This window comes from Nomia melanderi, chromosome 7 (genome assembly GCF_051020985.1).
Source record: "Nomia melanderi isolate GNS246 chromosome 7, iyNomMela1, whole genome shotgun sequence".
Lineage (NCBI taxonomy): Eukaryota > Metazoa > Arthropoda > Insecta > Hymenoptera > Halictidae > Nomia > Nomia melanderi.
In genome coordinates this window covers 13,154,837-13,182,126 of record NC_135005.1, presented here as the reverse complement: position 1 = coordinate 13,182,126, position 27,290 = coordinate 13,154,837, and the positions used below count along the sequence as shown (strand labels likewise).

At 47.2% G+C, this 27,290-nt stretch overlaps 1 protein-coding gene across 6 annotated transcripts in view; it reads right to left on the bottom strand.

Moving 5' to 3' along the window:
- The window catches only part of LOC116430514 (uncharacterized), a 365,874-nt gene that overhangs the window by 274,514 nt on the left and 64,070 nt on the right, over positions 1-27,290 (bottom strand). For 3 of the 6 annotated variants that reach the window (XM_076369537.1, XM_076369540.1, XM_076369538.1), the window contains exon 1: positions 17,427-17,544. The exons of 1 other annotated variant lie outside the window; for it this stretch is intronic. In XM_076369537.1, coding sequence (XP_076225652.1) covers positions 17,427-17,538 — 112 coding nt within the window. In that variant the 5' untranslated portion in view covers positions 17,539-17,544. Of the gene's footprint in view, positions 1-4,091; positions 4,115-7,151; positions 7,295-17,426; positions 17,545-27,290 lie in introns of those variants that run through there. 2 more of the 6 variants (XM_076369542.1, XM_076369543.1) reach the window with 2 other exon arrangements.

Here is a 27,290-nt window from a genome sequence, read left to right as displayed (position 1 = left end):
TTGAAGGAAGCGATAAGCTTAATTAGGAAACGAACCGGAAGGCGAAAGGTTAATTAAAGTATAGCTTCCTCGTTCGAGGGTATTTTTAGAGACGCAACGCTGCGGTGTTTAATTATAGCCGGTGACTGTATACGCGAATCTATTCGTGGATTAATTCACGTGTCATTGGTGAGAAATTAATTCGCCGTCATAATGTATGCGCTTCGCGTAAATTACACGATAGTCCGACAATTCCTGCGATTCACAATGCGACGTTATGAATTGTCGATAAGGATCATTAGATCGCATAGAGGGCCATTCATCGGCGATGAGAACGCGAAAGAAGGAGCGCCGGCTAAAAATCGAATTCACGAAAGAAAGGGATCCAATCAGTATGAGAGAATCGATAAACAATCGCCCATTGAGGGATCGAATCGATTTGAAAAGCAGTTATCACGAAGAAAAGTGGTCGAATTTCAATCAACGGGATCGCAGCCGTTGAATAGAGCAATGTCAATCGCGTCTAACGGCCGGGGAAAGATAATGGCCGTCGAAGGGACGAGAGAGATAAGGGCTCGCTACCTGCCAGAGTAATTAATATTCGAGCGGGCGAGCTAATGGCGTGCATGTAGCCGGCTTTCTGTCGGCTGATTGAGCTCTCTCGAAAATCCGCTGACTCCTCGCGGCTCATTATTTCAAGCAAGCCTCGCAATCCGCCACTCCTCTCTCCTCTTCGCTGCGAAACGAACCCGTTTCCTCCTTTTTTTTACCGCCGCCACCCCCGTCGGGACTTTCTCATTCTCTTTTTCTACTTTGCGAAGCGGCGTTTGCATTTATTCGGTTGCGCAATGCTTGATTGCTCTTGAGAGAACGCGTCGGAGGCTCGAAGGACGAAATTAAGGACGAATGTTATTTCGTGAGCATCTCCGTGGGCCTGTGGACGTCTTTCGGATAAATCGTACAGTTTATGTACTGAATGATACCGACGAAAGATTAGATTGTGTCATGGATAGATCATTCGTGGAGAAACTCTAAGGAAAAGAAAGGAAATATATATAGGAATATTCTATTTAGAGGAATAACGGGAAGCATGGGGAAATAAGGTGTAGTTTGGGTACCGGGAAAACGAGAATCTGAAGATGGCACATGGGATAATTCGAAGAGACTGCGGTTCATGATACAGTCATCGTTGGGAAGGCTACGGATGAAGCATTCGAATGATATTTCGCGCCAGAAAATAGGCTGTGTATTAATACCATCCTTATTAAACCGTGTTCCCGAGTTTGATCCGTAACGTTCAGGCGTGGCCCGAGCTTAATAAGCTCAGTTCTGCCAACAAGCGAGCGCGCGTGATTAAACGGACGGTGTCCAGGGACGTCTCGACGTATTTATACGTCTCCGCCGAACACGTTCTTAATAGAGCCGATAAGTTCCTTCCAAGTCCCAGGAATCAATCATGTCTTAATCAGAGTAAAACAATCTCCAATTCGTTTCCACCGATGGCCTCTTTCATAATTCCTCGAAAATATTCCCTCCGTTTGTACGCTGCACGGCCAGTATAATTACCAAGAGGTTGAGAATGATGGGTACAATTTTAGATGAACAATGGGGACAGTGACAAGCGGCTCGCTCGAATTTTGGCGAAGCGTGTTCGCGCGGGTACGGGCTTACGAGCCTCGGGCCTAAAAGCTAGACGCCATACCGGGTGTTAGGAATGTCCGAGGCACAACATGCCTCGGATGTTTGGTAGTGCAAACCCCGTTTGGGGATTGGTTGCATAACGGCCGACAGAAACGCGAATAGAAAGGGAAGAGAAGATTTGTGCCAGCACTAGATGCGACCCGTCAAAAATTGCTTCCTCGTATCCCCGCGTCGGGAGGCCTCGATCCAATTCCCTCGGAAATCCCCGCGAATCCGCGGCGGCAATCGAGACCGATCCACGGAAAATACCTAACGCGATTCCAACCGAACACGAGAAACACACGGGATCTCCGTCGGCCGAAGGAGCGCTAAAAATACACGAGTCAAAGGCTAGACAAGCCGGCTTTGAAGGATAAAGAGGCAGCCGACGTAGCTCCATAATCCGCTTATTCATCCCCGGCGAGTTCTCCCCCGGCGTTGGCCAAACTTCTGATCGTCAGTGTATACCGAAAGCAGCTCGGATCGAAAATAAATAGTTTTTTTTTCGCGCGAGAATAGACCCGATCGAAAATAAACCTCGGTTCGGTAGCGTTGTTGACGATCGGGAAGAATTGGGTCGTCGGATTCCCCTCGGACCGCTCGCCGCCGCCATTGCCGACATCATGGCGTCGCGGCGGCGAAGGGACCGCTTCCCGGGCGTCCTTAGCCCCTCCAGGAAACGTCGCTGGACGCGGAAGGGACTCTTCCCATTCACGTGCTCGCTGTCAAATGAAAACGGTCCGTGGCGCTTGTCAGCGTACCCGGCGCGCTCGTAACGCGCCGCACTAAAATAGAAAGTGTCGCCTCGGTTTTAGGACCGCTGCTTACCGGTTAATGGCTGCTCGAGTGTCTAGGGAGCATCTCGAGTGCGCCCTCCGTCTTCCGGGACGGCGGCGAGGAGATAAAAATGAGTTTTTAACGCGCCCCGTTCCGATTCAACGACGCCACCATACCAGGCTGACGTTAACAGGCGAACGTGATACCGGTGACGACGTCGGGCCGACGCTGCCACCACCGACAACCAAACCGTGGAGTTATTACTGCTATTACTGGACCTGCGGTGTCCTCTCTAGCGCCTCGGGCCGCAGTAAAACGTTAAGAGTTCGGTGAATCCGTGATCGGATTCTCCTCGGTCACCGATTAAAATTAAACGCTGCTAGTTGCTCGACCTGTTGCATGGTCTTCAGGAAACTCGTGTGCTGTGGAAGTAAACGTTTTCATCTTACTCGAGCAAATTGGAAGTTTGCTAATGATATTCGAATAGTTTCATCGAATTTGTATTAGATCGAACTGTTATGCGTTTGAAGTAATATTCTTGTTTCGTGTTTAGTAATTCTTCCCTTTGCATTTAAACTTTATCTTCTAGAAAGCGAGAGAAGTTACTGTATAGAAGATAATGGCGATAGAAATAAGAGCGCCGCGTGAAGCGATCGTCAACCTGAAAGTAGGACAAAAAGAGGCGACAGCTGAGCGTTGAACAGCTGACGAGACTAACGGTTGGACGTCAAAACGATCCAGGAACGTTCCTCGATTGCTCCTGATGATTTTCTTCCTTCCACCTAGTGGGTAGACAGTTCCGTCAGCCGGTCGCGGAATTAACATTCCTAGCGTAACGATTATAGGGTCGTCGCGGTTTTTCTCTATTCCACGCTCAAGGACCTTCGGCAGGATCGCTTCAATTTTCAAGAAATTCCTCCCTCGGCGGGTTTGCGGTTTTCTACCGCGCCCGGCATGGCAACCGCATCCAAGGATGCGCCTTTCTCTAATTCGCCGCGCGGACATCGGTGTCGCCGGGTCGATTCCAGCGTTTTTCCTCCTTTTCCCTCGCCCCCCTCCCGCGCCGCTGCCTCTTTCTCGGCTTCGCGACTGCGAACACCCGCGCGCGAACTTTCAACGAACTTATCGACGGGGGAAATGAGGGACTTAATTGGCCTGCCGAGATTACGCCGACAATCTGCGAGCCAATCTGCCGGCTTCCGTGATTTCAGCGCGCCTCGGGATCATGATTCGAATCCCGCGTGTTTACGAAATGTCCCCGAGCTGTTATCCGCGCTCCACAATCTCTAGAATCTCCGCGCACGCTGAAAAACGCAGCGTTTGCATCTTCGCGGTGAATGAAATATTGCGGTTAATTACAGGTTACCGCGGTCTGCGAGCGTTAATGCGCCCGTAAATATGGAGATCGATCGATGCGATCGATTCCGTTGAAATACAATCGATCGGCCGCAGTGAGGGATGGAGATAGATTAAATAAGATTTCCATGTAATTGAATCATTGATCGACGCGCATTATTTATGAATAGTTTAATGGTCGGCCGATAAAGTTTTACGATATTAATTGGGCAAGGACTTACGAGTTCTTCGGAGTTTTAATGGTGGCACACGGTAGGCGGGCAGCGGTTTTATTATCGCCAATTAATAATGTACTTTACCAGAATCGTTACACGCCGTTGACAGCGTAGCAATGGCGGAGTGGAAGTTTCGCTTACCTGGAACAAAGAAGACAGACATTCGGTCAGCTAGAGGTATCAACGCGGATGACTCGCTTTTATAAATTTTGAAAGTGTTCGGTGATTTATTAAAATCATTAACACGTTCGAGAGATTCATGTATACGAGACACCGAAACTTTCGGCTCACCCGGAGCTCTTCAAGATGCACCGTGACCTTTCAACACTTTCACGATGCATTAAAACCAAGATCCCTCCACGCCTCCCAAGGTTTCCAGCATTCATCAAGACCTTTTAAGACTCATAAAACCCATCAACATGCTCCAAGGATCCCAAGAGAAATTATTCAAATTGTAATCAAGATACTCAAGATATATCCCATGCATCTGAAATTCTGTCTTTCAAGAATTCCAAGAAACTTTCTTGATTTCTAGGGCATATCCCTGTATCCTCAATTATCCTCAGAAGAAAGAATTAAACACACGAATATCAAAAGAAATAATTCTCCTGAACACTCTTTAATCATCTCGATACTTCACCCGTCAGTTTTTAATTAATTAATTAAAAATCAGCAATTAACAATTAAAAGTTTTTTAATCAATCTTTCCAAAGCAACGGCAGTGATCTCTCTCGAAATGAATACGTTAAGAAAGAATTATTCAGCTCCACTTTAATAATCTTCTAACAGGTAACACATTCGATTCATCCAACTCAGGTAAACATTAAATTTTCGTATAACGAAGCAGTTCAAAATTGCTCAAATACAATGGCAATAAGAAAACTGTCGAATAAAAATACTTAGTAACACAAGTAACTACATGATAGTGTAACACGTGTACTGTGATACCGAGTTATTAATAATTATTTCTAATACCATTTGTCTTTGTTATGAAAGAATATGTATTACTACACAAAACGTTCAAAATATTCAAATAAAATAGCTATGTTTCTTAACACTTAGCCAACCGAATGGTGAGATTTCCCACTTTTCACTCAGCGACGTATTCGCCTTTTATTCTATTTATCTTTTGTTTCGTTGGTTAGTAAGTCTTGAAGTGGGATTATTTGCAATTCATCAAATACGGTTCTTGCTTTTACAAAACACAGTTTCGAACCGAATTAATTGGATGAGTTCAATCGAAGATAACGGAGGAGGTTGTAGTTACAGTTCTTTTTAGGCGGTCGCCTAAGTGTCAATTTATATACGTCTTCTCGTTCGTTAGTGTCGAAGAACGTCGTTTAGATCTCATTGAGAAATATCGCACGTCTCTAGCGAAAAACTGTCGAGTGCAAACGGTTAAAGGATCCGGGAGCCAGGTATTCGGACAGGACCGAGCAAATTGGACGTCGCGCGTCGATCTCGATCGAGAAACCGGCACGAGAGCGGCACGGGCACGGGATTTCGGGAGCGATACGCGTGCAGCATCCTTGAGGCACGAACGTTACGTGCCCGTTACGTAAGCATTGTTATTTATCTTGGTGAGGATCGCCAAAACGTTCACGTTAAAATAATAACGCGGCGGCTGCCAATGTCCCCGAGAATGCAACCGGCTGACGGAAATCTGCTTGTTATTCCGTTTACTGCTTGTAACGCCGTTTAACGCTGGGCGGAGCGTCGATTTATTGACGCGCCGGTACGTCTTCACGCTCGAATTGACCGGACTCGATTGGTCGACGACGCTATACCAAAAAGATCAATGGCGACCGGTTGCCTAACAAAGTTAGCAGTCGAACGTCCGGCGAAAAAGGCAACGAGGCAAATAGGAAAATATTTATCGAGCTACCAGAAATAAGTTAACAAGCCGATTACAGAATAGGTGATAGATTCATCTCGAGATTGTATTTATCATTTTACTAGAAACAAAAGTTTTGGATAGGAATTTTGTTTAGAGATTATAAGAAATGGCTTTCTTCGAATATCTAAGCATTGTCACGAATATTCCCAATATATTCCCAGCTAGATCGCTTGTACCAGTACATTCAATGATTCTTACGAAGGAACTTATAGAAGTCAGAGTCAAACGGATTTCTATATTTTATTGCAATGTTCCACTGACGATTGCTTGAAAGATACCAAGCTCGCGCGAAACCTTGCGAAATCCTGTACCCCATAAACGCACGAAACGCACAATCCAGAAGCCACCAAGAGGAGCGAAACCGCATCGGACGGAATCCTTGAAAGACAAAGACCTGTTGCGTTCTATCTCCGGGGCCCGGAATCCCGCAATGTCCTCCCGCGTTCGATATCACGAATAACCTGCGAAATTTATTATAACGCCGGGCATTTGAAGCGAGGTCTCCGCGGCGCGAGAAAAAGTTGCTCGCGTCCCGATACCCGCTCGGGATCCTTTGCATAATGCGGGGCCGGGTTGCGTAAATTACAACGAAATTTCCCGTTCGATCGCGCGATACGGAAACCTCGTTAACCGGGGCTCGTTATCATCTCGCGTAAATAATCGTCCGCTGTTCCACGCATGCGGACACCGTACGTCTCGATTTTTTCATCCGCCGGCGAACGAGCGATTGCGTAACCAAGCCGCGAGGCAAACACGTATCGCGTAGGTGCATGTATACCGGCGACGGATGAGAACCACTGCCGCCAGTGGTTGTTCGTTCGACACAGAGCTCGAATAAAATTGAACCTCTGATAGAATTCTAATACCACTAATTTCGAATTATGTTTCCGTTTAAAGAGAATATTAATTACGAATCGACAACTCGGACATTCTTTTTTCGTATCAGAACGAAATTACGGACGACTGTAATGCTTCAACGTCGTGTTCTTAATAGGTACCCTTTAATATAGATAGGTTAACACAAGGGAATCCCATAATTTTCAGGCCGATAAACGAGAAAACGAGGTGATAATGAATATTCGACACCACCGGCGAGTCAACTCGTCTGCCCAAATAAGTCAACCGTCCGAGCGGAGGCTGCGTCGCGAATGGGAGGTGTCGAAGAGCTTGTCAACGCGCAACACCGACAACGGAACCGAGCGCGGGGCTCTCCCGATCGCGGACGGATCGCGCGGACGTGATCATACCTGTGGCAGCCGGCGCGCCGGTAGCGAATAATTCGTGGTTCGAGTGAGCTACGATCCTCGGAACAAGTTGGTGTAATTGAACGTCAAATCCCCGAGCGTGGCCGTCGTTAAGGAGATCATTACCGCCGCGACTCGCCAGCTCCTCTTGCAATTATCGGGGCTGGCACGCAGCGCTACTGATAATCGCTACTATTAGACGGCAAGAAACATTCCCGATAAGTGGCCGCCAGATAAAATCGCGCGTACATACTCGTTAGCGGTGTTTTTCTGTTTCTTTTCTTGCCGGCAGCTTCTCCCGGTTGCATCTTAATCGATCCGGACTGTTTATCGATAGATTATTATACCGCTTTTTAGCTACCGTCGCCGCCAAGCGGACTCCTCGTTTCATGCCCGGCGACCGAGGGATTCGCACTATCGACGCTCGCCCGGGTAATTTCGCTTAACGAGACAAAAAGAACTGCCGCTCTCCGCGCCTCCCAAGACTGTAACGTCACCGGTGAATTGTTATCGTCGGACGTTATCGTCCGAGTGACGTAATCGCGACGCTTGGCCCGATTAAACCGTTCTCCTCTTGACAATGCGTCTTGCGCTAGGTTCAGAACTGCGCAGCGGAATTCCACTTATCTCGATGTTTTGTCTTCTCACTCGCCACTCGGATAAGTGGAGACTACTGTTCTACTTTCTGGAATTCCGCGAATCGCGCCTTTAATCGTCTTCGGGCATTCATTAACGGATACCGATTGATTCTTGCCCTGGACCGGTTAAACTGACTGTTCTCCTTTCTTATCGAAGTCTAAAACTAACTTTGACATTCCATTAGAAACCCCTTTACAGATTACCCCGAAAACATCAAAACATCACGAAATGCGACTGAACTCGAAATTTCCTTGTTCAAACTTGTTCATCAACCGACGCCTAAATATACCCTCCGTCCAGCAAACCTGTCCAAGACCAGCAAAAATTTGGTCGTTAACCCTTTGCACTCGAGAGGCGACTCTCAGTCACCAGATGCTTAGACACAGCAAAAATTATAAACTCTGGTATTTACCATTAACCTTAGTATACTGCATCGATACGTGAAACATTGAAGAAAAATAACTTTGGTGTCTAATTCATGTATGATTTCTTGTTAAATTCATTTTAAAGAATGTTGTCTACATCCAATTGGAAACTACAGAATACTTCAAGCGAAAAACGTTCGAGTGCAAAGGGTTAATCTTTGATCCCCAAGCGTTCAACCCAAGATCGTTCTCAGCTCCGCGCGGAATACTCGTATCAGTATCCCCTAAAGCTCAGCGGAGCGGCTACCCAGCCCCGACGACGCGAATCGTTCGACGTCTGGCCATCGACGACGACCAATCCCCGTCGGGTATCGAAGCGTCAGTAGTTCCCGGCGGGCGAGAGGACCGCCGGCGCGGTATCATTATTTATCGCGGCTCGAACCGGAAAACAGAGGCAGAAAGTTCGGGAATCCTTCCAAGCGCTCTCGGACCCATACACCGGCGCGCGCGCGTGGCGAGAGGCACGGACACAGATAGAGACCGGCTGGGCATCGGTAATTCAGATTAGACCTATCTGACCGCGTTGCTGACCGGCCGTCGCTAGGTAGACTCCCCTCGCCCCGCCGGGGGGGACGCTGAAGAGGGAAACGAGCCGGACGCGAGGGACGGCAAGACGTAAGAAGTCAAGACGCAAATAGAATTCCCAAGTTAGACTAACTTGGGCTTGCCAGAGGCGGATCGAGAAAGGAGGAGAGAAAGGGGAGGAAGAGAGCCACGAAGACCGAGCACATGCTTACCAACCGTCTTCTGCCCGTTTGCCCCCGAACCTTTCATCCTCTTTCTACGGGCCCTCTCGACACCTTTTACGCGCTCCCTTACGCGCGTCCGTTTCCAGCTCGTCTCTTCCCTCGTTACCGCGTAACGCGCTCTGTTCGCTGGTACGTCGAACGGAGAATTGTTCGCTACTTTCGCCTAGCAGGCTGCGTTCACCGAGGATCGTTAGAGGACGATTCGCGAACTACGGCGAAGTCGCTTGGGTCAAGTTCGGACTGATTTGTTAGCCACTTGCTACAGAGATTTTTTACCCGGTTTTATGGGACTCGGGAGATTCATCTTTGGGATTTTTCAATGAATAGGTTGATTTTAGGGGGATTGAATTTTGGAAGAGAATAAGGGAAGGGTAGGTATGTTTTTAGTTAATCAAGATTCTGGGGTCATTTTGAAATTAGAGTTTGTTGGAAATTGGATACAGTTGGAAGTTTCAAGATGAAACATGCTTCAGATTTTAAATCTTCGGATCTTAGGATCGACCGCGTGATCGGTCCGATTAAATAAAAATCGTACGAAGCGAATTGATCGCGCGAGCGTTGAAAAAGGAAACCGGCAATCAACGAATCAGCGGCAGCCGGCGCTGTCGCAGGCTGCGAGGAAGGCTCTCCGCTCGCACTTTCCTTAATTCAATATTTGCTCTTCGGCCGGGGTGGTTGGGCGAGGAGAGAGAGAGGTCGTGAAACCCGCCGCCGTCCACGGGGGCTTCTGTTATGGAGGATTCGGCGGGCTGACGACAGCTTTATGAAATCAGCAGCGGCGAGGGCCGCGCGCTGCAGCTTTTTCTCGGGCATTCTGCTCCGGGGAAAGTCTGACGTTACCGATGGTGAAAAAATAGAGGTTCCAGGCGACTTTCGTCGCGTTCGGGGCAGACGAACTTGGAACAGCGCCAGGATATCGAATAAATATCGACACGCGAACGGAATGGTCAAATCAAACCGTTTGGAGTGAGGACTTCAGAGGGGAAATGGAATTTTCTTGAGAATACTTTGAAAGAGAATCAAATGTAAAATTGAAAAGACAATAAATTCTAATCTGAATACTTGTAATAATCTTCTGTGTTCTAACGTGATCATCCTTTAATTCACATTAATACTTTCAAATCAAACCATTTGGCGTGAGGACTTCAGAGGGGAAATGGAATTTTCTTGAGAATACTTTGAAAGAGAATGAAATGTAAAATTGAGAAGACAATAAATTCCAATCTGAATACTTATAATAATCTTCTGTATTCTAACGTGATCATCCTTTAATTCACATTAATACAGCTTTCGAGTCTCTTACTTCGATTCAAAGACCACCCCGTCAAAGATAGAAACAATAGTTTCCAATAGCTACTCCGCCTCGACAATTCTAAACATATAATTTCCAGTTTCCCAACGTTTAATCGATCCAGCATCTTAAATGAACACACCATCCCCTCGTCATTCCCCCCTAAACGACAGAAATACACTGTCCCTGATACCCGATGATCCCGAACCGTGATCTCATCATTGCAGATCGGATGCGTAGGTCCCAGTGGAATTCGCGTTCGAGGATCAACGGTGCCTCGCGTCTGTTTCGATGAAAAAGGAAAATGACGCGCGAAACGGAGGCGAAGGCGAGGGAACCCGCGCAAACATTTCAGCTTGCAGCACGGGGGCTGCTGGCGCGGCCGATCCAACGACGGTTCACCCGCGATCTTTACATCCGCGCTTTATATATATTTTTATATCGCTCGGCGAAGCGCGTCGACCCGCTGACACAAAGATTTCCTTGCCATGCGCCTGGCGGACAGCGAACGAACGGTCGCGTAACTGGTTAACGAGTCCCTTGACCTCCAACCTACACGTCGCTTCCCCTAAAATCATCCTTTGTATGGAATACTGAAAGCTAAAATTAAAGTAGACCAAACGCTTCTCACATTATGCCATGAACGCAGAGTGCTTCGATAAAACATATACTGTGTCGTGTACCTTGTTTTCCACCGACTATGTTCGGTAGTTAAACTAGTACTTCGCACGCCGAATTAACTTTGTGCGAATTTTTAGGTTTGTGAAGTGGACTGTATTTACTTGTGAAAATCAGTGTAGTGACTCGAAATATGTTCGATGTTCTCTATTTGCTTGGTTGACTATTTGTTTCCAACTATGATTCTCGACTCACTGGGCCTCCCAGAATCGTCTTCGACGACACCTCCGCAATGTCGTCTTCACGGGGGTGAAGACGTTCTGGTTGGCCCTTTTCGATCTGAAAATGGTTGTGGAAGGGAGACACAATCCCTTCCCTTCTAGTCTTCCTAGTTGCTAAAGTTAATAACTAATTCGTCCCGTTTGCAATCGCCGACCGTGGCAGGTAAAAAGCAAGAAACGCTTGGCCTTAGAAACACATGCTAACGGACGGGCAAGAGAGTTAAAAATACTGGTGACTGGACACCAGATGTAAACAATAGGCAAAGAAAATCTACAGCAATAATCGCGGGCCTTATGGGTTCAGGGATTTATGGCTGCCACGGTCCCTTCTCGTAATACCGTAAAGACGATTGCAAGTTGTGAACGGGACGAAGGCTCCTATTATTTCGAAAAAACTACCAAATGTACAATAAGCCGTAGCAAACATAAAGGGTGTATACAAACTAAAAGGTACGATGGTTCTAAGGGGTCGGAGGAAACGTTAAGGCTGTAAGTGGCCTTAACATACCGCCCCCCTTGAACGGTTCCGTTCAACAAGTCTAAACTAATACATTAAACTGCGAAGTCTGGAGAGTGCATAATCATAAAAAACTAACTTATATCTATACACAAAGGCCTATACGTATATACAATGAACTATAGATGCTACGCTCAGTCTATCGGTAGTGGCGCAAGTCCTTTTACACTCCGTTTGTACCCTCCTAGCGGTGTCTTCACAGTCACCACACGGATAATCTTGTCGTCCCCTGGATGTACCTCCAAGATTCGGCCCAATTCTCACTGCAACGGTGGAAGGTTGTCCTCTCGTATGAGTACCAGTGTCCCTTCCTGAATACCTGCACCTTTGAGTATGTTGCCACAATGACAGCCTTTTGATATGCACATCTGTCCACTCATATTCCGGTAGGGTTCGTAACGAATCACCAATTAGGAAGTGTGCAGGTGTTAGTGCGATATAGTCTTTAGGATTAGAGGATAGGGGTGTTAGTGGTCGGGATTTTAAGATAGCCTCGATCTCGATTACTATGCTGTTCAATTGTTCGTACGTGACCAGTGCGTCTCCGATCGTAGCTTTTAAGTGGTTTTTAAAAACCTTCACCGTGGTAAGGTTTGTGACTAATTCTAAATGAGTTGCCTTTGTGGCAAAGCATACAAACACTACAACGTATCCCTTGATTCTATTTTCACTTCTGTGTTTCCGTTCCCTTAAAAAGAATGGTCCGCAATAATCGGCTCCCTTTATTACCGCGTGGTGCGGCAGGTAGAAACCCTCGGTGAGCTCGTCTCCGCTGACCTGTGTCATGTGCCCTAACCGTTCGTAATCCTTTAAAAATTCCCGATATCCTGTTAACAGTTCCTGATTGGAATGTAATTTCCGTTCTAAAGCATAAAATCCCTTTAGCGCTATCTCTCGCGAACTCCCTAACCGTTGTTTATTTTTTATGTTGAACGGTAATCTTACGCAATATCGTCCGTCTGCATCTCGTATTGTATCCTGTTTAAATGAAGTTTCCGCGGCCTTTTCTTCTTCTGATAAATACGATTTCTCCGCGACTTCTTCTATCTCCCGGAATTTGTTTAACGTTTTATCTAAACTCGACGTAACAAGGAACGATTTTACTGATGGGTTCTTATATGCGGGTTGCAAATCTGTTTTGCCGGTAACTATCCATCCTAACCTAGTTTTCTGCAATATGATACTGTTGTTATTTAATTTAATTTGTCCAATGCTTAATAGGCTGAAGAACAATGTATTGCCTAATAACGCGTCTATCTTCCCTGGCTTATGGAATTCCGGATCTGCTAACGCGATGTTTTGCGGTACTTGAATCGCGGTTCTGTTTACTAGTCGGGATGGTAATAATCCGGTAATCGAGGGTACAGCAATCATCGATATCGGACTGGAAAAATTACTATTCCGCGCCTTGACTATTGTTTTTACACTATATTGTGCCCTGGTCGCCTGCTGACCTAAACCTGATAGCGTTAAATTTACGTTATGCTTACATAATTGCAAATTTTCGGCTAGTTCACTGGTTATAAAATGCGTCTGAGATCCCCCGTCTAATAAAACGCGGCACTCGTGTTCCTTGTTGAATTTGTCTAATATTTTTATCCGCGCTGTACCAAGCAATATTTCTGAATCGCATGTGACTGTTAACGCAGTTGCATTGGCTCCCGCGTTTGTTATTTGAGCTTCTACTTGGGTGTTACTAGTGTTCGTATCGACCCGGTGTTCGTTATTAAAATGTAATAATGTATTGTGCCTTTGATTGCATTTCCTGCACCCGTTTGCTTGACACGTGGCGACTAAATGTCCAGTTCGGAAGCAATTAAGACATAATTTACTCTGTTTTATCACCTCTAATCTATCTCGAATTGAAGCTTGCAAAAAATGTTTACAATAGTAAATTTCGTGGTTCTCGTTACACATGACGCACTTAGTATTTGTCGTCGCTACGTGGATGTACCCCCTTGCATTAACCTTGTTTCGTAGCGGACGATCTTGATACGGAACCCGTTTCATTGTGTTAGAAAATTCCGCTTCAATCTCCTCGCCACGCGCTTGTTTGTTTACAAAACTAACTAATTGTTCGAATGTCGGCATCTCATCATTTTCTAACGTGCGTTCCCATCCGCGTCGAGTATTTTTGTCTAGCTTTTTTCCTATCAAATAAACTAATATCGCGTCCCATTGTTCTACGGGCTGACCTAGAGTGGCGAGTGCATTTACATGCATTTGAGCCTGTTCCGCCAATGATCTGAGGCTCGAGGGTGCATCGCGAGTTACTTCTGGTAATTCAAATAACGTTTTCAAATGCGACTGTACGATTTGTCGCGGTCTGTTGCATCGCCTTTGTAACAAGTCCCAAGCGACCCGGTAGTTCGGTTCTGACGCGTTTAATGAGGTAATTATCGACGCAATTTCTCCGCGAAGTGCATTTTTCAATAGATGGAATTTTTGTACCGCAGGTAAGTCTAAATTGTCGTGGACCAATGTTTTAAAGGTATCATGGAAACTGTGCCATTCAATGGGATTACCGTCGTATGGTTTTATCTCTATTTTTGGTAGAAGGGTACTTTCTTGCCTTACCGTTACGGTATTTGGCGAGTCTGTGAATCTACCTGTGCTTGCTAAATTACTAGGGGTTTGTAATCTCTCAATTCGGCGGTTTAGGAGGCTACTTATCTTAAAATAGTTTCGTTCGAACTGTTCTCTTTCCGAATCGTGATCGGAAACCTCGTCCTCTAACTCTATGCTTGACTGAACGTTTTCAAAGCTTGTATTTAACTCTATCACCTTTTCCTTGCGAATTTGTAATTCATGAATGTCAAACTGATCGTCCTCACCCAGATATGTTTCTATCCGCGTAAGTTGCCCCTTAATTGTGGCTCGTTGTCTCTTAAGACCCTTTAATTGAGCTGTCTCAGGTACGTTCGTCATATTGCGATAATTGAACAACTAATGGAATCGAGATCGCGACTGGTCAATAAGGAACAATGTGTGAAGGAGTGGTGATTTCTAGACTCACCCTACAGGCGTCTGAGCTTCTAAATAGTGCTACTGCTGCGAATCCTTGAGACTGCTGCGATGCCTTGATGCTGCTGCGATGCCTTGATGCTGCTGCGATGCCTTGATGCTGCTGCGCTGCCTTGATGTTGCTGCGCTGCCTTGATGTTGCTGCGATGCCTTGATGCTGCTGCGCTGCCTTGATGCTGCTGCGATGCCTTGATGCTGCTGCGATGCCTTGATGTATCCGCTGTCCGACGGCTGCTTCCCCGGTTGAGGCGTCCAAATCTGGCTGCTTCCTCAGTTGAGGTGTCCGATACGGCTGCTTACGAATAGCTCAGCTTCACCGGCGACGTATTATCCTACGGTGATGCTGTTGATCTGCCCTCTCCAAAGTGAGGCTAAGATCCCAATATATGAACTGCTTTTCTGCTGCACTACAAGCTCTATACTTGCTAACAATTGTCACTGATGTCCAAGGAGGATGTACTAATTACAATTGAGTCACTCCTCGGTAGTCACTACACTGTTCTATGTTTCCGTATTTGCCGAAAACTCCGGCTCGAAGGACCAAATGTCGTGTACCTTGTTTTCCACCGACTATGTTCGGTAGTTAAACTAGTACTTCGCACGCCGAATTAACTTTGTGCGAATTTTTAGGTTTGTGAAGTGGACTGTATTTACTTGTGAAAATCAGTGTAGTGACTCGAAATATGTTCGATGTTCTCTATTTGCTTGGTTGACTATTTGTTTCCAACTATGATTCTCGACTCACTGGGCCTCCCAGAATCGTCTTCGACGACACCTCCGCAATGTCGTCTTCACGGGGGTGAAGACGTTCTGGTTGGCCCTTTTCGATCTGAAAATGGTTGTGGAAGGGAGACACAATCCCTTCCCTTCTAGTCTTCCTAGTTGCTAAAGTTAATAACTAATTCGTCCCGTTTGCAATCGCCGACCGTGGCAGGTAAAAAGCAAGAAACGCTTGGCCTTAGAAACACATGCTAACGGACGGGCAAGAGAGTTAAAAATACTGGTGACTGGACACCAGATGTAAACAATAGGCAAAGAAAATCTACAGCAATAATCGCGGGCCTTATGGGTTCAGGGATTTATGGCTGCCACGGTCCCTTCTCGTAATACCGTAAAGACGATTGCAAGTTGTGAACGGGACGAAGGCTCCTATTATTTCGAAAAAACTACCAAATGTACAATAAGCCGTAGCAAACATAAAGGGTGTATACAAACTAAAAGGTACGATGGTTCTAAGGGGTCGGAGGAAACGTTAAGGCTGTAAGTGGCCTTAACATACTGAAAACTCAACATTTCCTACCAATTTGTTACAGAAAAGGACATTTCATAGAGAACACTTTAAACTCATACGAAACATTGTATTATATAAATACTGCTAAGTTTCATTTGAAAGAAAGCACCTCTTTTAAAACACAATGTCCAATATCTTTGAAAACAAGGTCGCGAGTTTCCTTCGAGACAAACAGCCTTTCCTCGAAATCCCTTGTCTTCAACGGAAAAAGTTGGATCCGCCAATCTCTCGACGTCGCGTTCCTCTATATCCAATTTCCTCGTACGAGAACTGCGCTCGACCCTCGTCGTCACCGCGGCGAGGAAGACGACGGCGGATATCAAATGAGACAGAGGCTGACGCGATCCAGTTGACACGAGAATTTCACGCCCACGCGAGGAGCGTTTTATTCCGTTTCTTTTCGCGAAACGCGGAGGGCCGTTTCTGGCCGGAGACCGGGCGGCGATAACTCTGCCGGCAGTCTTTTCGTCCTAGCAAGACCCGTTTCTCGTTATTCCGTGCTTTACCGGCGGGGATGGCCGAGGAATTATGGCGGGCAGGTGCCGCGAGAGAAAAACGGAACGGTTCCGATTCGACGATTTCTTTATTCGCCGATTCCGCGCGCGAGATTTGTAAGCCCTCCGTGGGGACGCTTAACGAACCCGGCCACCGACATCTTTATTATATGATTGATGCCGCGTTCGGGATCACCGGCTACCAATTATAACTGTTACGCGAATAGGGTGGAGAAAAGATCCGCCGGAGGGATTAACGACTGCCGTTACGCGATTCCCGGCGCGGTGATTCGCGGCCGGGGATTAAGAATATCTCGGTTGAACTCTGGAAAATATTTGATCGCTCTGTTTACCGGCGGTTTGGGGAAGAAAGCAAACTTCTTTGCGGCCTGCGGTATATAACGGTACAGCGGGGATGAGCGTGTTGGCAGAGAAAGCCGTGTGGGTAGAGGGGACAAGCTGTTTGCCAAAAACGAGAGAGAAAAGCGGCGTGTGTCGGCGGAAAGGGGAGGATAAGTGAGTAGACAATGAAAGGTATTTGAGTAAGAAAAGAAGAACGAGTGGAAAGGGAGAGGTATTCGAGTAGAGAGAGAAACGCGTGTAAGTGCGAAAAGAAGAGTGGCTTACAAGAAAAGTTGAAAGAAAAGGTATTCGAATATATGGTTGAAGAAACTCGAGAAGGAGAGGTATTTGAATGGAAAGAACAAAACATTCGAGTTGGAAGAGCGAGGTATTCGAGTGAAGAAAAGATTGTACGGAAAGACAATAGCATGTAAATTCGCATAAAAGATTTCAAGAGCAGAAACGACTCCGAAGAGCTGAAGTGTGAATAAAAGATTGAAATAACTGTTTAGAATGGTTCACTCTCGAAACGCGGACTTTTACTTTAGAATTCAACGAAGCAGACACCGTGTAGAAGCTTCTCGGCGGACAATCTCAGCAGACTTACCCGGCCAAAGTATTTCGTTTGGCAAGGGACGGCTAGGAAGACGCGCCGGGCTGAACCTGGTCGTTCGATTATCGGGCCGCCGCAGATTTTCCGGTGCGCGTGTAACAAGCATCGACAGACGGTGGGACAGACTAGCCGAAATGCTTCTCGACCCGCTTATCGTGAGTCATTCGTGCAAACGTGGATTGGTGCCAGCCGACGAGAGGGCGGATGAGGTCGGTTGGCACTTCGACCCTCGTAAGCAATACATCATTCTAGTTTTAATATCTATTTCGCGTTTTACCGGTCGCACCAGCAGCAGCCGCCGCCGCCGCCGCCGCTGCCGCGCTTATATTTAGCGGAATCGCCACTGCCCACTATCATCCCTGTTTCGCGCGTTGAACACGTAAATTCACGAGCGCTCGAAAATAACGCGGAAAGTATTCCTGCGGAAGATATACGGCGACAGCCGTTCCTTGTTCCGCGTGACGCAACCAGGATCCGACCTTTTTTTTTCGGCGACACTCTCGCGGGAGGAACACAAGTGTTCCATTCGGTGCCGTTTCTCTTGCCGGCGGACGTGCGCGCGGTGTTCATCCATTTGCGTTTTTATAGGAGGAGGGGACGAGTGAAAGGTATAAAATCAATCTCTCGGATGTCCTGTCTTTTATGATTGAAATATGCGAAAGGATCTGGCCGATCGAGAGGAAGAGGAATATTAGGAGATCGATGGGAAATGTAAAGTTCATCTTTTAACGCATCTTTTAAACCTACCTTCGTTTGCTAACTACTATTTCAAAAAGTATTCAATTTGATTAGAACTGGTTACTTGTTTCACCTTTTGCACCCGTATGCTTTTCATTTGAAATATTGTACACTTTCTAATCAGATGTAGACGAGATTCTTTAAAACGAATTCAACAAGAAACCATACATAAATTAGGTAACAAATTTTCTTTCAATCACGTATTGATGCAGTATACAAAGGTTAACGGTAAATACCGAAGTTTATAATTTTACTGTATCAAATCATCTGGCAATTGAGAGTCACCTCTCAAATACTTACGAAATGATAATAAGTTATTTGAATATTTCACATATATTGATATATCGTATAAATTGATCTCATTGAAAAATCAGCCAGTTTTCTAAGAACGAACCGGTACGCAACGAGTTAAGAGGTTCTAGCTTCATCGATGATCAAGGTTGAATACTAAAATAACGTTCTAACGCGAGAAGATCGGTAATAAGCACGAGTGAACCTTCTGTGCCGATGCGTGCAATCCTCACCGACGATCAGTGTTATTAAAGGATCCCTGTGGATCATTCAAGACAAAGAGACACTTCGATCTCGATTCGAATAAGATTCTAGGGCGAACAGAGGGGAAAACGTGGCTCGCGAGCGAGGATATAAACGTCAGATAGAAACGCTCCGCGGTTTCCTCTTACGTAAACCCCGAGTCGTTCGTAAGGCTGGCCGCCTTGTTTTCCGTGCACTCTCGCCACGCGAGAATGGCGGGAAACGGGAGCGTCGCGTTGGAAAGCATAAAGCCGCGAATTTACGCCGGCCGACACCGCGATTATATATAGAATCCGTCGTTCGATTCGTTCGATCTATTTCAAAAGGCCTCGCCGTCGCGCCGCGGGCGCGTCCTTTCCCGCCATTTTCGTTTTCCCCGGCGTGCCCTCTACTCGAGATTGCAGCATAATTCTTCCTAAACGTCCCGGTGCGTGTTTTTTTCGCGCGAACGACCCGCGAAACGGAATACACCGGCACGGACGATCGCCGAGATACAGGACAACGGAACTTTGTTACGAGAGATACATATATTCGACACGACAATTCGGTTCTGTTCGCAACGCGCTGTCTCAAAGTCAATGTTAAGATTACAGGAATAAACTCGGCTCTCGTGCAGTCACGGTTCGGAGAGTCGCCTGCGTTTCCCTCGGGATTAAGCTCGCTGCTTTGATTTCGACACTCCGGTTGTTCTTTATCTCTCATTGTTAGATCCTCGTTTGATATCGTTTCGATAATTCGAAGCTCATCGAGTGGAACCGTACGAAAGTTTCAAAGTCTACAAAGTATTATATATTTTACTTCACTTCAGTTCCTCAAGAATTTCTCGAGCGTTTCCCATAAAATTCATCCCCGAGGTCGCGGAATATCTAGAAATATCTAGAATCTTGGAATAAACCGTCCGTGCGTCGTCCAGGTTATCGAAGAGTATTTTAAAGAGGAACGTTACAATTGAAACGACCTGCACCGTCGAAAGTACAGGCTCCAGTTCACAGGAACGCGACGGAAATAAATTACCCTTGTTCGAGGAGGATGTTGAATAGCCGCCGCGGGGAATGGACATATTAATAGAAGCCAATAAACGACAAAAGCCTATCGTCCCGAGTGTATAACAGCTATTATCCCCGGAGTGGATACAGGCGGACGGCCGTCAAGTTCGCCGGGCTCCGGCCGGCGCGCGGATTTAAATAACAAGCGTGAAATTGAATTCGCCGGAGACGATAAGAAAAGCCGGCCTCGCCGGCCGGACGGGCGGGAACACGGGACGTGGCTCGACAAAGAGTTTCGCAACGGCGACGTTTTTACAATGTCCAGAGATAATGTCTTAACTGGCCCCGGCGCTCGCGGTCGTTTGCACATCGATCTGGAACGAGTTTAAGCAGCCGGCGAAAGCAGTTTACACCTTCCAGCCGAAACGCCGAAAAAACCGCCCGGCCGTCCGCCCGTAGGGCCCGCTGTGATTATGCATCGCCGCGTCTCTCTATAGACGCATTTGCATACGCGCAATCTCGCGCAACTGACAATTTGCTGTTTCCCCTTTTGGCTCGGTTTTTGCTGGATCCTCGCAGTTGAAGCTTCGCGATTCTGCGAGAGAATGTTTACTCTTCTCTGTTCCTCCGATTATTCCATTCGTTCGTATCAATGTTAGCTCTCTGTACGGAGCTTCTTCCTATAGCTTATATCTACTGATTCTAATCCGCATCATTCGTAAGAAACTATTTCAAAACAGTGAACCGCATTAGCAAGCGATAGACAATGAGAGTAACATAGCTTCTTAAAATTCAAGCTGCCTCTCGGTCGTAATTGGGCAAAAACACGTGACACCGTTTCATAAGCACTCGCGACGCGTAATCGAGTTTCCCGTGAATTTAGCGGCACAAAGTGCACTCGACGTTCACACATTTCGAAGACAGATGTCGATGGCTTTTTATGCGGCGTCTCCGATTACGAATGCGCGGAACGACCGATCGACAAGCGCGATGCAAACCAGGCTTACAAGCGACGACCGGCACCGGCAGAAGCGACGGATAAAAAAACGCCCCGGCGGCGGCCGGATGAAGAGTAAATATTAATTTCCTCCGTGCGCGCCGGCGAAACAACAGCCGGTGGTAATTGCGATGTACGAGCCGCGCCCGGGACGATTCGTTAAAACTGCGGCGTGACGATTACGCCGGGCGAGAGAAAATTGCGCGCGCGCATGTCCGAAAGAAACGGCGAAAGAAACGATTGCGGTGCATCCCGCGGTACACGGACCGTTCGCTCTCCCTCCCGGCGGGCCTTGCGGGCGCGCGTTCGTTTGGCAACGCTCGATAATGCGTTTTATCGCTGTACCACCGGTGCGCTTTCCACCGGTCGGCCGTGGCCGGCCGAAAAAACGCGATTGTAAACGTCAGGTGTATCGATGGACGCGATCGTTACTTTTATTGGTGCCGTGTCCCCCTCGATCGAAAGTGGGCTGAATTCTTCGGGGACGAGGGGTCAACAGATGCGCGCCGATCGGGGGATCAATCGTTCCTCTAACTGGCCGGGGTCTGCTTAAAATTCCTCGCCGACCGGAGAAAGTTTCTTTTGTCGATCAGCCGGGGGATGTGTCGACGAGATCTAGAGCACCGATCGGGGAAGGCGGAATGTCAAATATTCATCGAATCAAGAATTCTTTGTAGGCGTAGAGCATGCTTGAAATGCTTCTGCGTCCATCGCCGAAGCTTTACGATTCGAAATTTCGATGCTGAATTGTGGTTACTGGAAATACTGACCCTTAACGCTGGAACTACCGAGCACTTAAACCATCTTCCTAAAATTTCCTTGTAAAAGCAACGATGAATTCATTCCGATTTCAATTGGCTCGTATTTCAAGAAGTCTCTGCACTTTTGTAGTCATTTCTAAAGAACAAATCAGAAATTGGTCATTTTGGCTCACCTGGTAGTTCTAGGTAATAATAGATAACAAGCGGAAATTCACAAAAGCAACATAGCACACTTAACGTGCGAATATTGCAAGAATAACAGAGATCTGAATGATCAAATGATTTTTGCCGCCATGTATTCGATATTAGACACAGCGAGTAAAAGTGCCGTGACGTTTATATGGGTTAATACGGTTTTTCGTCTTTGAACTTGTCTGATTCGTTAACAACAGACACGGCAGTTCAGAGTTTGATACGCTCAAGATTGTAGTCGTTGAAATGAGCTGTCCGATTTTATTTCTTCGCTTGAACCGCATTTCAATTCTTCCAAGGCGTCAAGAATCCTGTAACCGAGCGAACAGCCGCGGTTAACAGGTACGATCGCCGGCGATGGATCAAAGCATTCGAGAAATGAAGTTGAAGATTGCATCAAGCGGTCCGCGCTGCCACTTGACTAATTCTTTCTCCCTTTTCGCGACTCGACTACGTTCCACCGGTCGAACGTCTCGCGGCAGGTGCAACGGAGCCCGCGGCACACCCGATTGGCACGGACGAAGCGAATTTACATTCCCGAAACGAAGTTTGCAAATGCGTTCCGCCGCGTTCGTAACGGGTCACAGAATCCGAGGATGCTTCGGCTCGTTTGCGCAACGCTTCGGAATTGACGGACGTTTAGATCATCCGACGAAAATCCGTTTGACGCTGATCCAGGGACAATCAATTTCGTTCGTCGCGGAATAGCGTCAGCGTCGTCGAACAGGAATTCGAGTATATAGAAATAGTGATATTAGGAACAAAGCGAATATGCAAAGTGGAAGATTCAGAATATTACAGTGAGATAATACGAACTAGACGGAAACCGACGAAAAGTCTCGTTTCTCGAGCAAAATTAAAATAGAGATAACCGAGATCACGTAGGATTCTCCTGCTACATACTATCTCATGTTTCCAGTATTTAATTGCTTGCGCGGCGCACACAGATCGTTGCCATTACCGTCGTCACACTTCCTCCATCGTTACAGCTGTCCCCTCCACCCGTAAATACATCAATTTTCCGCTTCCCCTCGCATTCCGCTCACTGCCCGTTCCGGCCGCTAAATCTGCCGCATTCATTTTGTACATAATTTACATTTAAAGCAGTCCCACTCGTAAACAAGTAATAACGATAACGAAGCGGATAATGTGCGAAAAAAGGCCAGAAACGGCAGGCCGGCCTAAGAAAACCGGGGAAGAAACGGATAGGCGGCGATCAAAGTCGGCGTGCGCGCTCATTAAATAAAAGTCGAGGCCCCTCGAAGCGCGCGGGCACGTAAATATAGAGCGATATTATAGGTTCAGGCACGTTTCGACGCGATCGAATATCTCCGCGGCAAGAAACGAACCTTTAACGTCTTAACTGCGAGCTGGAACTGGTTTAGGGGCGAGGCGACCCGGTTCGACACGGTTCGCACCTTCCGCGAAAACAGCCAACAAGATGATAGGCTGCTATCGGGCCGTCGTTCCTGTCGAACGCTAACTGAATTCCATCGGGACGGTATCGTAAATTACGCAGCCTTGATGCAAGTGCGCGCGGTCGGGTGCACCGGCTGATCGTTATCAAACTTTGACCGCGGAACTTCGCGCGTTTGCCGCGTCGCTCCACACCGATTTCTCGAAATCCGGCGAAAACGCGCGTCTGCGTAAACTTTGCGGCTTAGCGTCGTAAACATCGACGTGGCGATCGTTACTATTTCCCTTCATCCGGAATTAAGGAAATTAGTACGACTCTTCGATCGGTAATCTACACCCGCGATCCTAATTGTCGCGACACCGTTCCAGTCGCTTTCGGCGTTATTCCGGATAAAATAAATTAGTACGTTATCCGACTGTTCGCAAACGACTCCGCGAAAGTTCCGAGTCCCTCTTCTGCCGGCCGTCGTTATAACGAGCAACGCCACAGAGCCGCGGACACGTGGCAGCGACGTAAGGGTTAAAAGGGAAGAAAAAGGCGCGGGTTTCGCGCGGCATTGCCAGCGTCTGGCCATGCCGGCAATGGCCGAGGGGCGTTCTGCCTTTATACCGTCTAATACTTCGGACGGAAATATCCGTAATGCAAGGAACAGAGGCCGGCCCAACCGGGGAGCTCTCGAACGCGAAAATCTCGGGCTCGCGGCCCGGTGCGCCGGGTTTCGCGGCATTCTACATGGCGACGACGCGTCACTCATCTATACGGGAAATCGTGGCGTCTATCTTCGAGATTATCCTAGTGGCGCGCGGGATTAAACGTCCGGGGGTTTACGCGCAGCGCGGAACGCCGATAAATCTCCGCGGCGTAATACCGGGACGCGTTTATTTCGTCTGCGTTCACGGGACGGATCGCCGAGTTTTACGGGGATACGGTTTTAGAAACGATTTATTGTTGACCCTGGCTATTCGGGAGATTGGGCTTGGGAGCTCGCTGAAGCTCGTGCTTCATTATCGGGGCGCAAAATCGTGGACCGCAGACATTAGGATGGAGAGGACCAATTTTGAAGACTTGCGCATTCGTATATACAAGATGAAGTTTTACAATTTGATGTTCTATGGTCTGATCAATGCTTCAGAATAATATAGAGAATAGTATATTATACGATTAACCATTTCTCTGCAATTCTGTGCACTAATTCACCGAGACATCTGAATTTTACCAATTTTACCGATTACATCTTTTCAATCGCAAAGTCTCAGTTTACCGTTTGTCGTCACTTCAGCCACCAAAGGCAGTAGTAAAATTAGCGAAGAAAATCCAACGAAAGCAACCGCGCTCGGACACGAGCAAACAGACCCGAGTCCTCCTTCCGAGAACCGCGCCGCGACGAAACGCGAGTGCACTTTTGCGAGATCCGGTGGGCGAGTTCGACGCGTTGCTCTTGAACTTGGAGCGCCTCGTTAGGCGGAAGCCCGCGGAAACGTTCGGCCTACACGCGGGGGCCGGGTGACGCCCGCCCGTAGGCGAGGAAATCGCGTCGGAAATATCTCGCGCGCGGGTTTCCAGGCTACAATGTCTTATCGGTGCGGCGCGCGTGCCGTTTTCGCGCGAAAATCCATTCTGGCACGTTCGATAAACGGCGCCGCGTGGGTGAAATGTCGAACGGCCCCGCCGCGATTACTCGGAGCTACGTGACGTCCGAACGGGAACCGTAAATGCGCCCGGTCGTGTTTATACGGCCTGCCAACTCGCGGCCGCGCTACCGATACCAACGCCGCCGCGAGACGTCGGGACTATTCTGCGGGCACGATTATATGCGGCGGGTAATGTTACGCTTTATCGTCCTGTTTCCAGCATCCGCGAAACCAGCGCAGCTCGTCGAAGGATCAAATTGAACTGTCGTTACAGACCTACGTTCGAGTTCCTTTTTCTGCTTCCCTCGACTTTATTTCAAGGTCCCCCCTGGAATCGAGCAGAACAAATCTCGCGGGAGATCCTTGCAGAATCCTGTATGATTTTTGTAATGCACGAATGTAGAAGGCGGTGGAACGGTTGCAAGAAAGTAGGAGTTGCATTGCGTCGAGCAGCGATGTAGATGCATTGAGGAAACGGTGAAGTTTATGGGTCTTGGATTCATGACTCTATCTTTGTTACGGGTTCGATCGAATTCTGATTAAGCGTGACATCTTTGACATCGCGCATGGCTTTATGGGGTATTTCAGGGAACATTCGTTGAATTCTTTGATCAATTATATTGCATCGGAAGCAAGAACACTCGGAACATGACCCAGGCTGTTAACGTCAAGGTCGGAACGGATTGCCGCTTCTGGAGCTGTGTTCGCAGACAATGTCCAATATCACAGGCGCCAGAGAGCACTGTCGACCTCTTGACACGACAATATCCCTTCTGATTAAACGACGCTATACAGGCCAGCTTTTAACAAATTAGCCGCGTTACGCTGTCGCCGTTCGCAATTTTAGCGACGAGAAAAGCCCCGGCCGCGGTGCATCCTCGCTTCGCACTTAACCGCGCGATACAGTTTATATTTTCCGACCGATTAATAATGCGCCGTCTGCGCGCTAAATTGAATAAACGGCCGGCCATTCGTCAAGCCCTCTCGACCGAGTTACCGGCTCCAAAACAATTTGCCGTTTTTCAAGGGACTTCAACCGCAACTGACAATCATGAGAAACATTGAGTCTATCGTGCTTTGATTTAGTCCTCGGGGACATCCGATTGCGACACGCGAGAAGCTCTCGGAGTTTTCGAGATCACTGCTGTGTACTTGGAGCGAAAGTTAACGCGCTGACTGCCACGAAACATCGGCGTTTTATGTATCACTTGTCCTTTCTATAGCAAAGGTACAAAGCAAGAATCGTTGATTCTTTGATATGAACATTCTTATATTACCCTATTATCTAGTTATTCATTCATTTGCCCAATCATCTTCCAAGTCATAATTATTTTCTTGTAATTTGGCGGTCAAAGTGTTAAACGGTGCGCAATTCGGTCGCGAATACTTCAAAGTCGCAGATGATATCAATGCATTTTCTGTAGAAAAAGCTGTTATCTATTCTACGTTAACAGGAAAAATACGTTAATTCTGGTTAAAAATCTAATGCCTGATACAATTCGAATTCAAATTTAAATTCAATTTCATAATACGAGATTATTGCACTCTAATAATAGATTATCGATGATCACTCTTCCTTCGCGGTACAGTAAACAAAGACAATAAAAAAACAGTGTTATCGAATACGAATGACCTTGACCCAAGAACACCACCCTCTATTCCTCAACGCTTCCGGCTTCCAATACGCCTGAAATCTATATTTAGCGGCGGTTTCCGTTAACAAGCGGATTGACACAGATTGAAAAGAAGCGGAGACCGAACGAGTTAACGAGATCCCGCGGGCAACGGCTGTCACGGTATTTCGAAATCGTGCAATTTGCAGCAACAATGTTGTCTAGGGGCCAACTCGCCGCGGCCCTCCTGCGGCACACGCCGAGCGACTTTTAACGGAATCAAGCGCGTATTACGACCGGGACAAATCGCGCCCGTTATTCTCAAGGTTGCGGATAAATCCGGCGAACCAGTTAGCAGGGGCAGCGCAAATATCAGCATTGAAACGAGGCGGTTCGTGACGCGACAATCTGCGCTTCTGATGCGGAGCTGCAAAAATAGCCAATTCCAATTTGTTCCATGTCCGTACCTACCCGTTACGCGCGTTCGAACTTTCATGCTGCCTCTGGCCGCGTCTAGGCCAATCGATCGCGCTCAATTCGCTCTCGATACATTCGAGATACGTGATTGATCTAATCCAGAGTAATTCGTACGAGTTGTTACGTAGCCGAATTAAAAGGCATTTGCAAAATGACGCGTGCTATTTAAGCTTGACATGATGCAGAGTGAAAACACCTATTTTCCACTATTATCTCTATTCCAAAAATCAAAATTATTCGAGGGAAATACGCGGCAAATACATTATCTATTGCAAATGAGTGATTAAATAATGAAACAGTATATATTTTGTGACTTTATTACAACGGCTTTGGAAAACACGTCTAACTCTTTCAAGTTCTCGAATGCGAATGACTTGGAACCCCCAAAAGTTGAGGTCCGCTTTTCTTTGCAAGACCGTTTGTGGCTTTGCCTGGAGAAAAGTCTCATAACTGCGTGACGAAATCCAGACGTATCTGGTTGCCTTTCTATCGCCTTTGTTTAGACTAAAGAT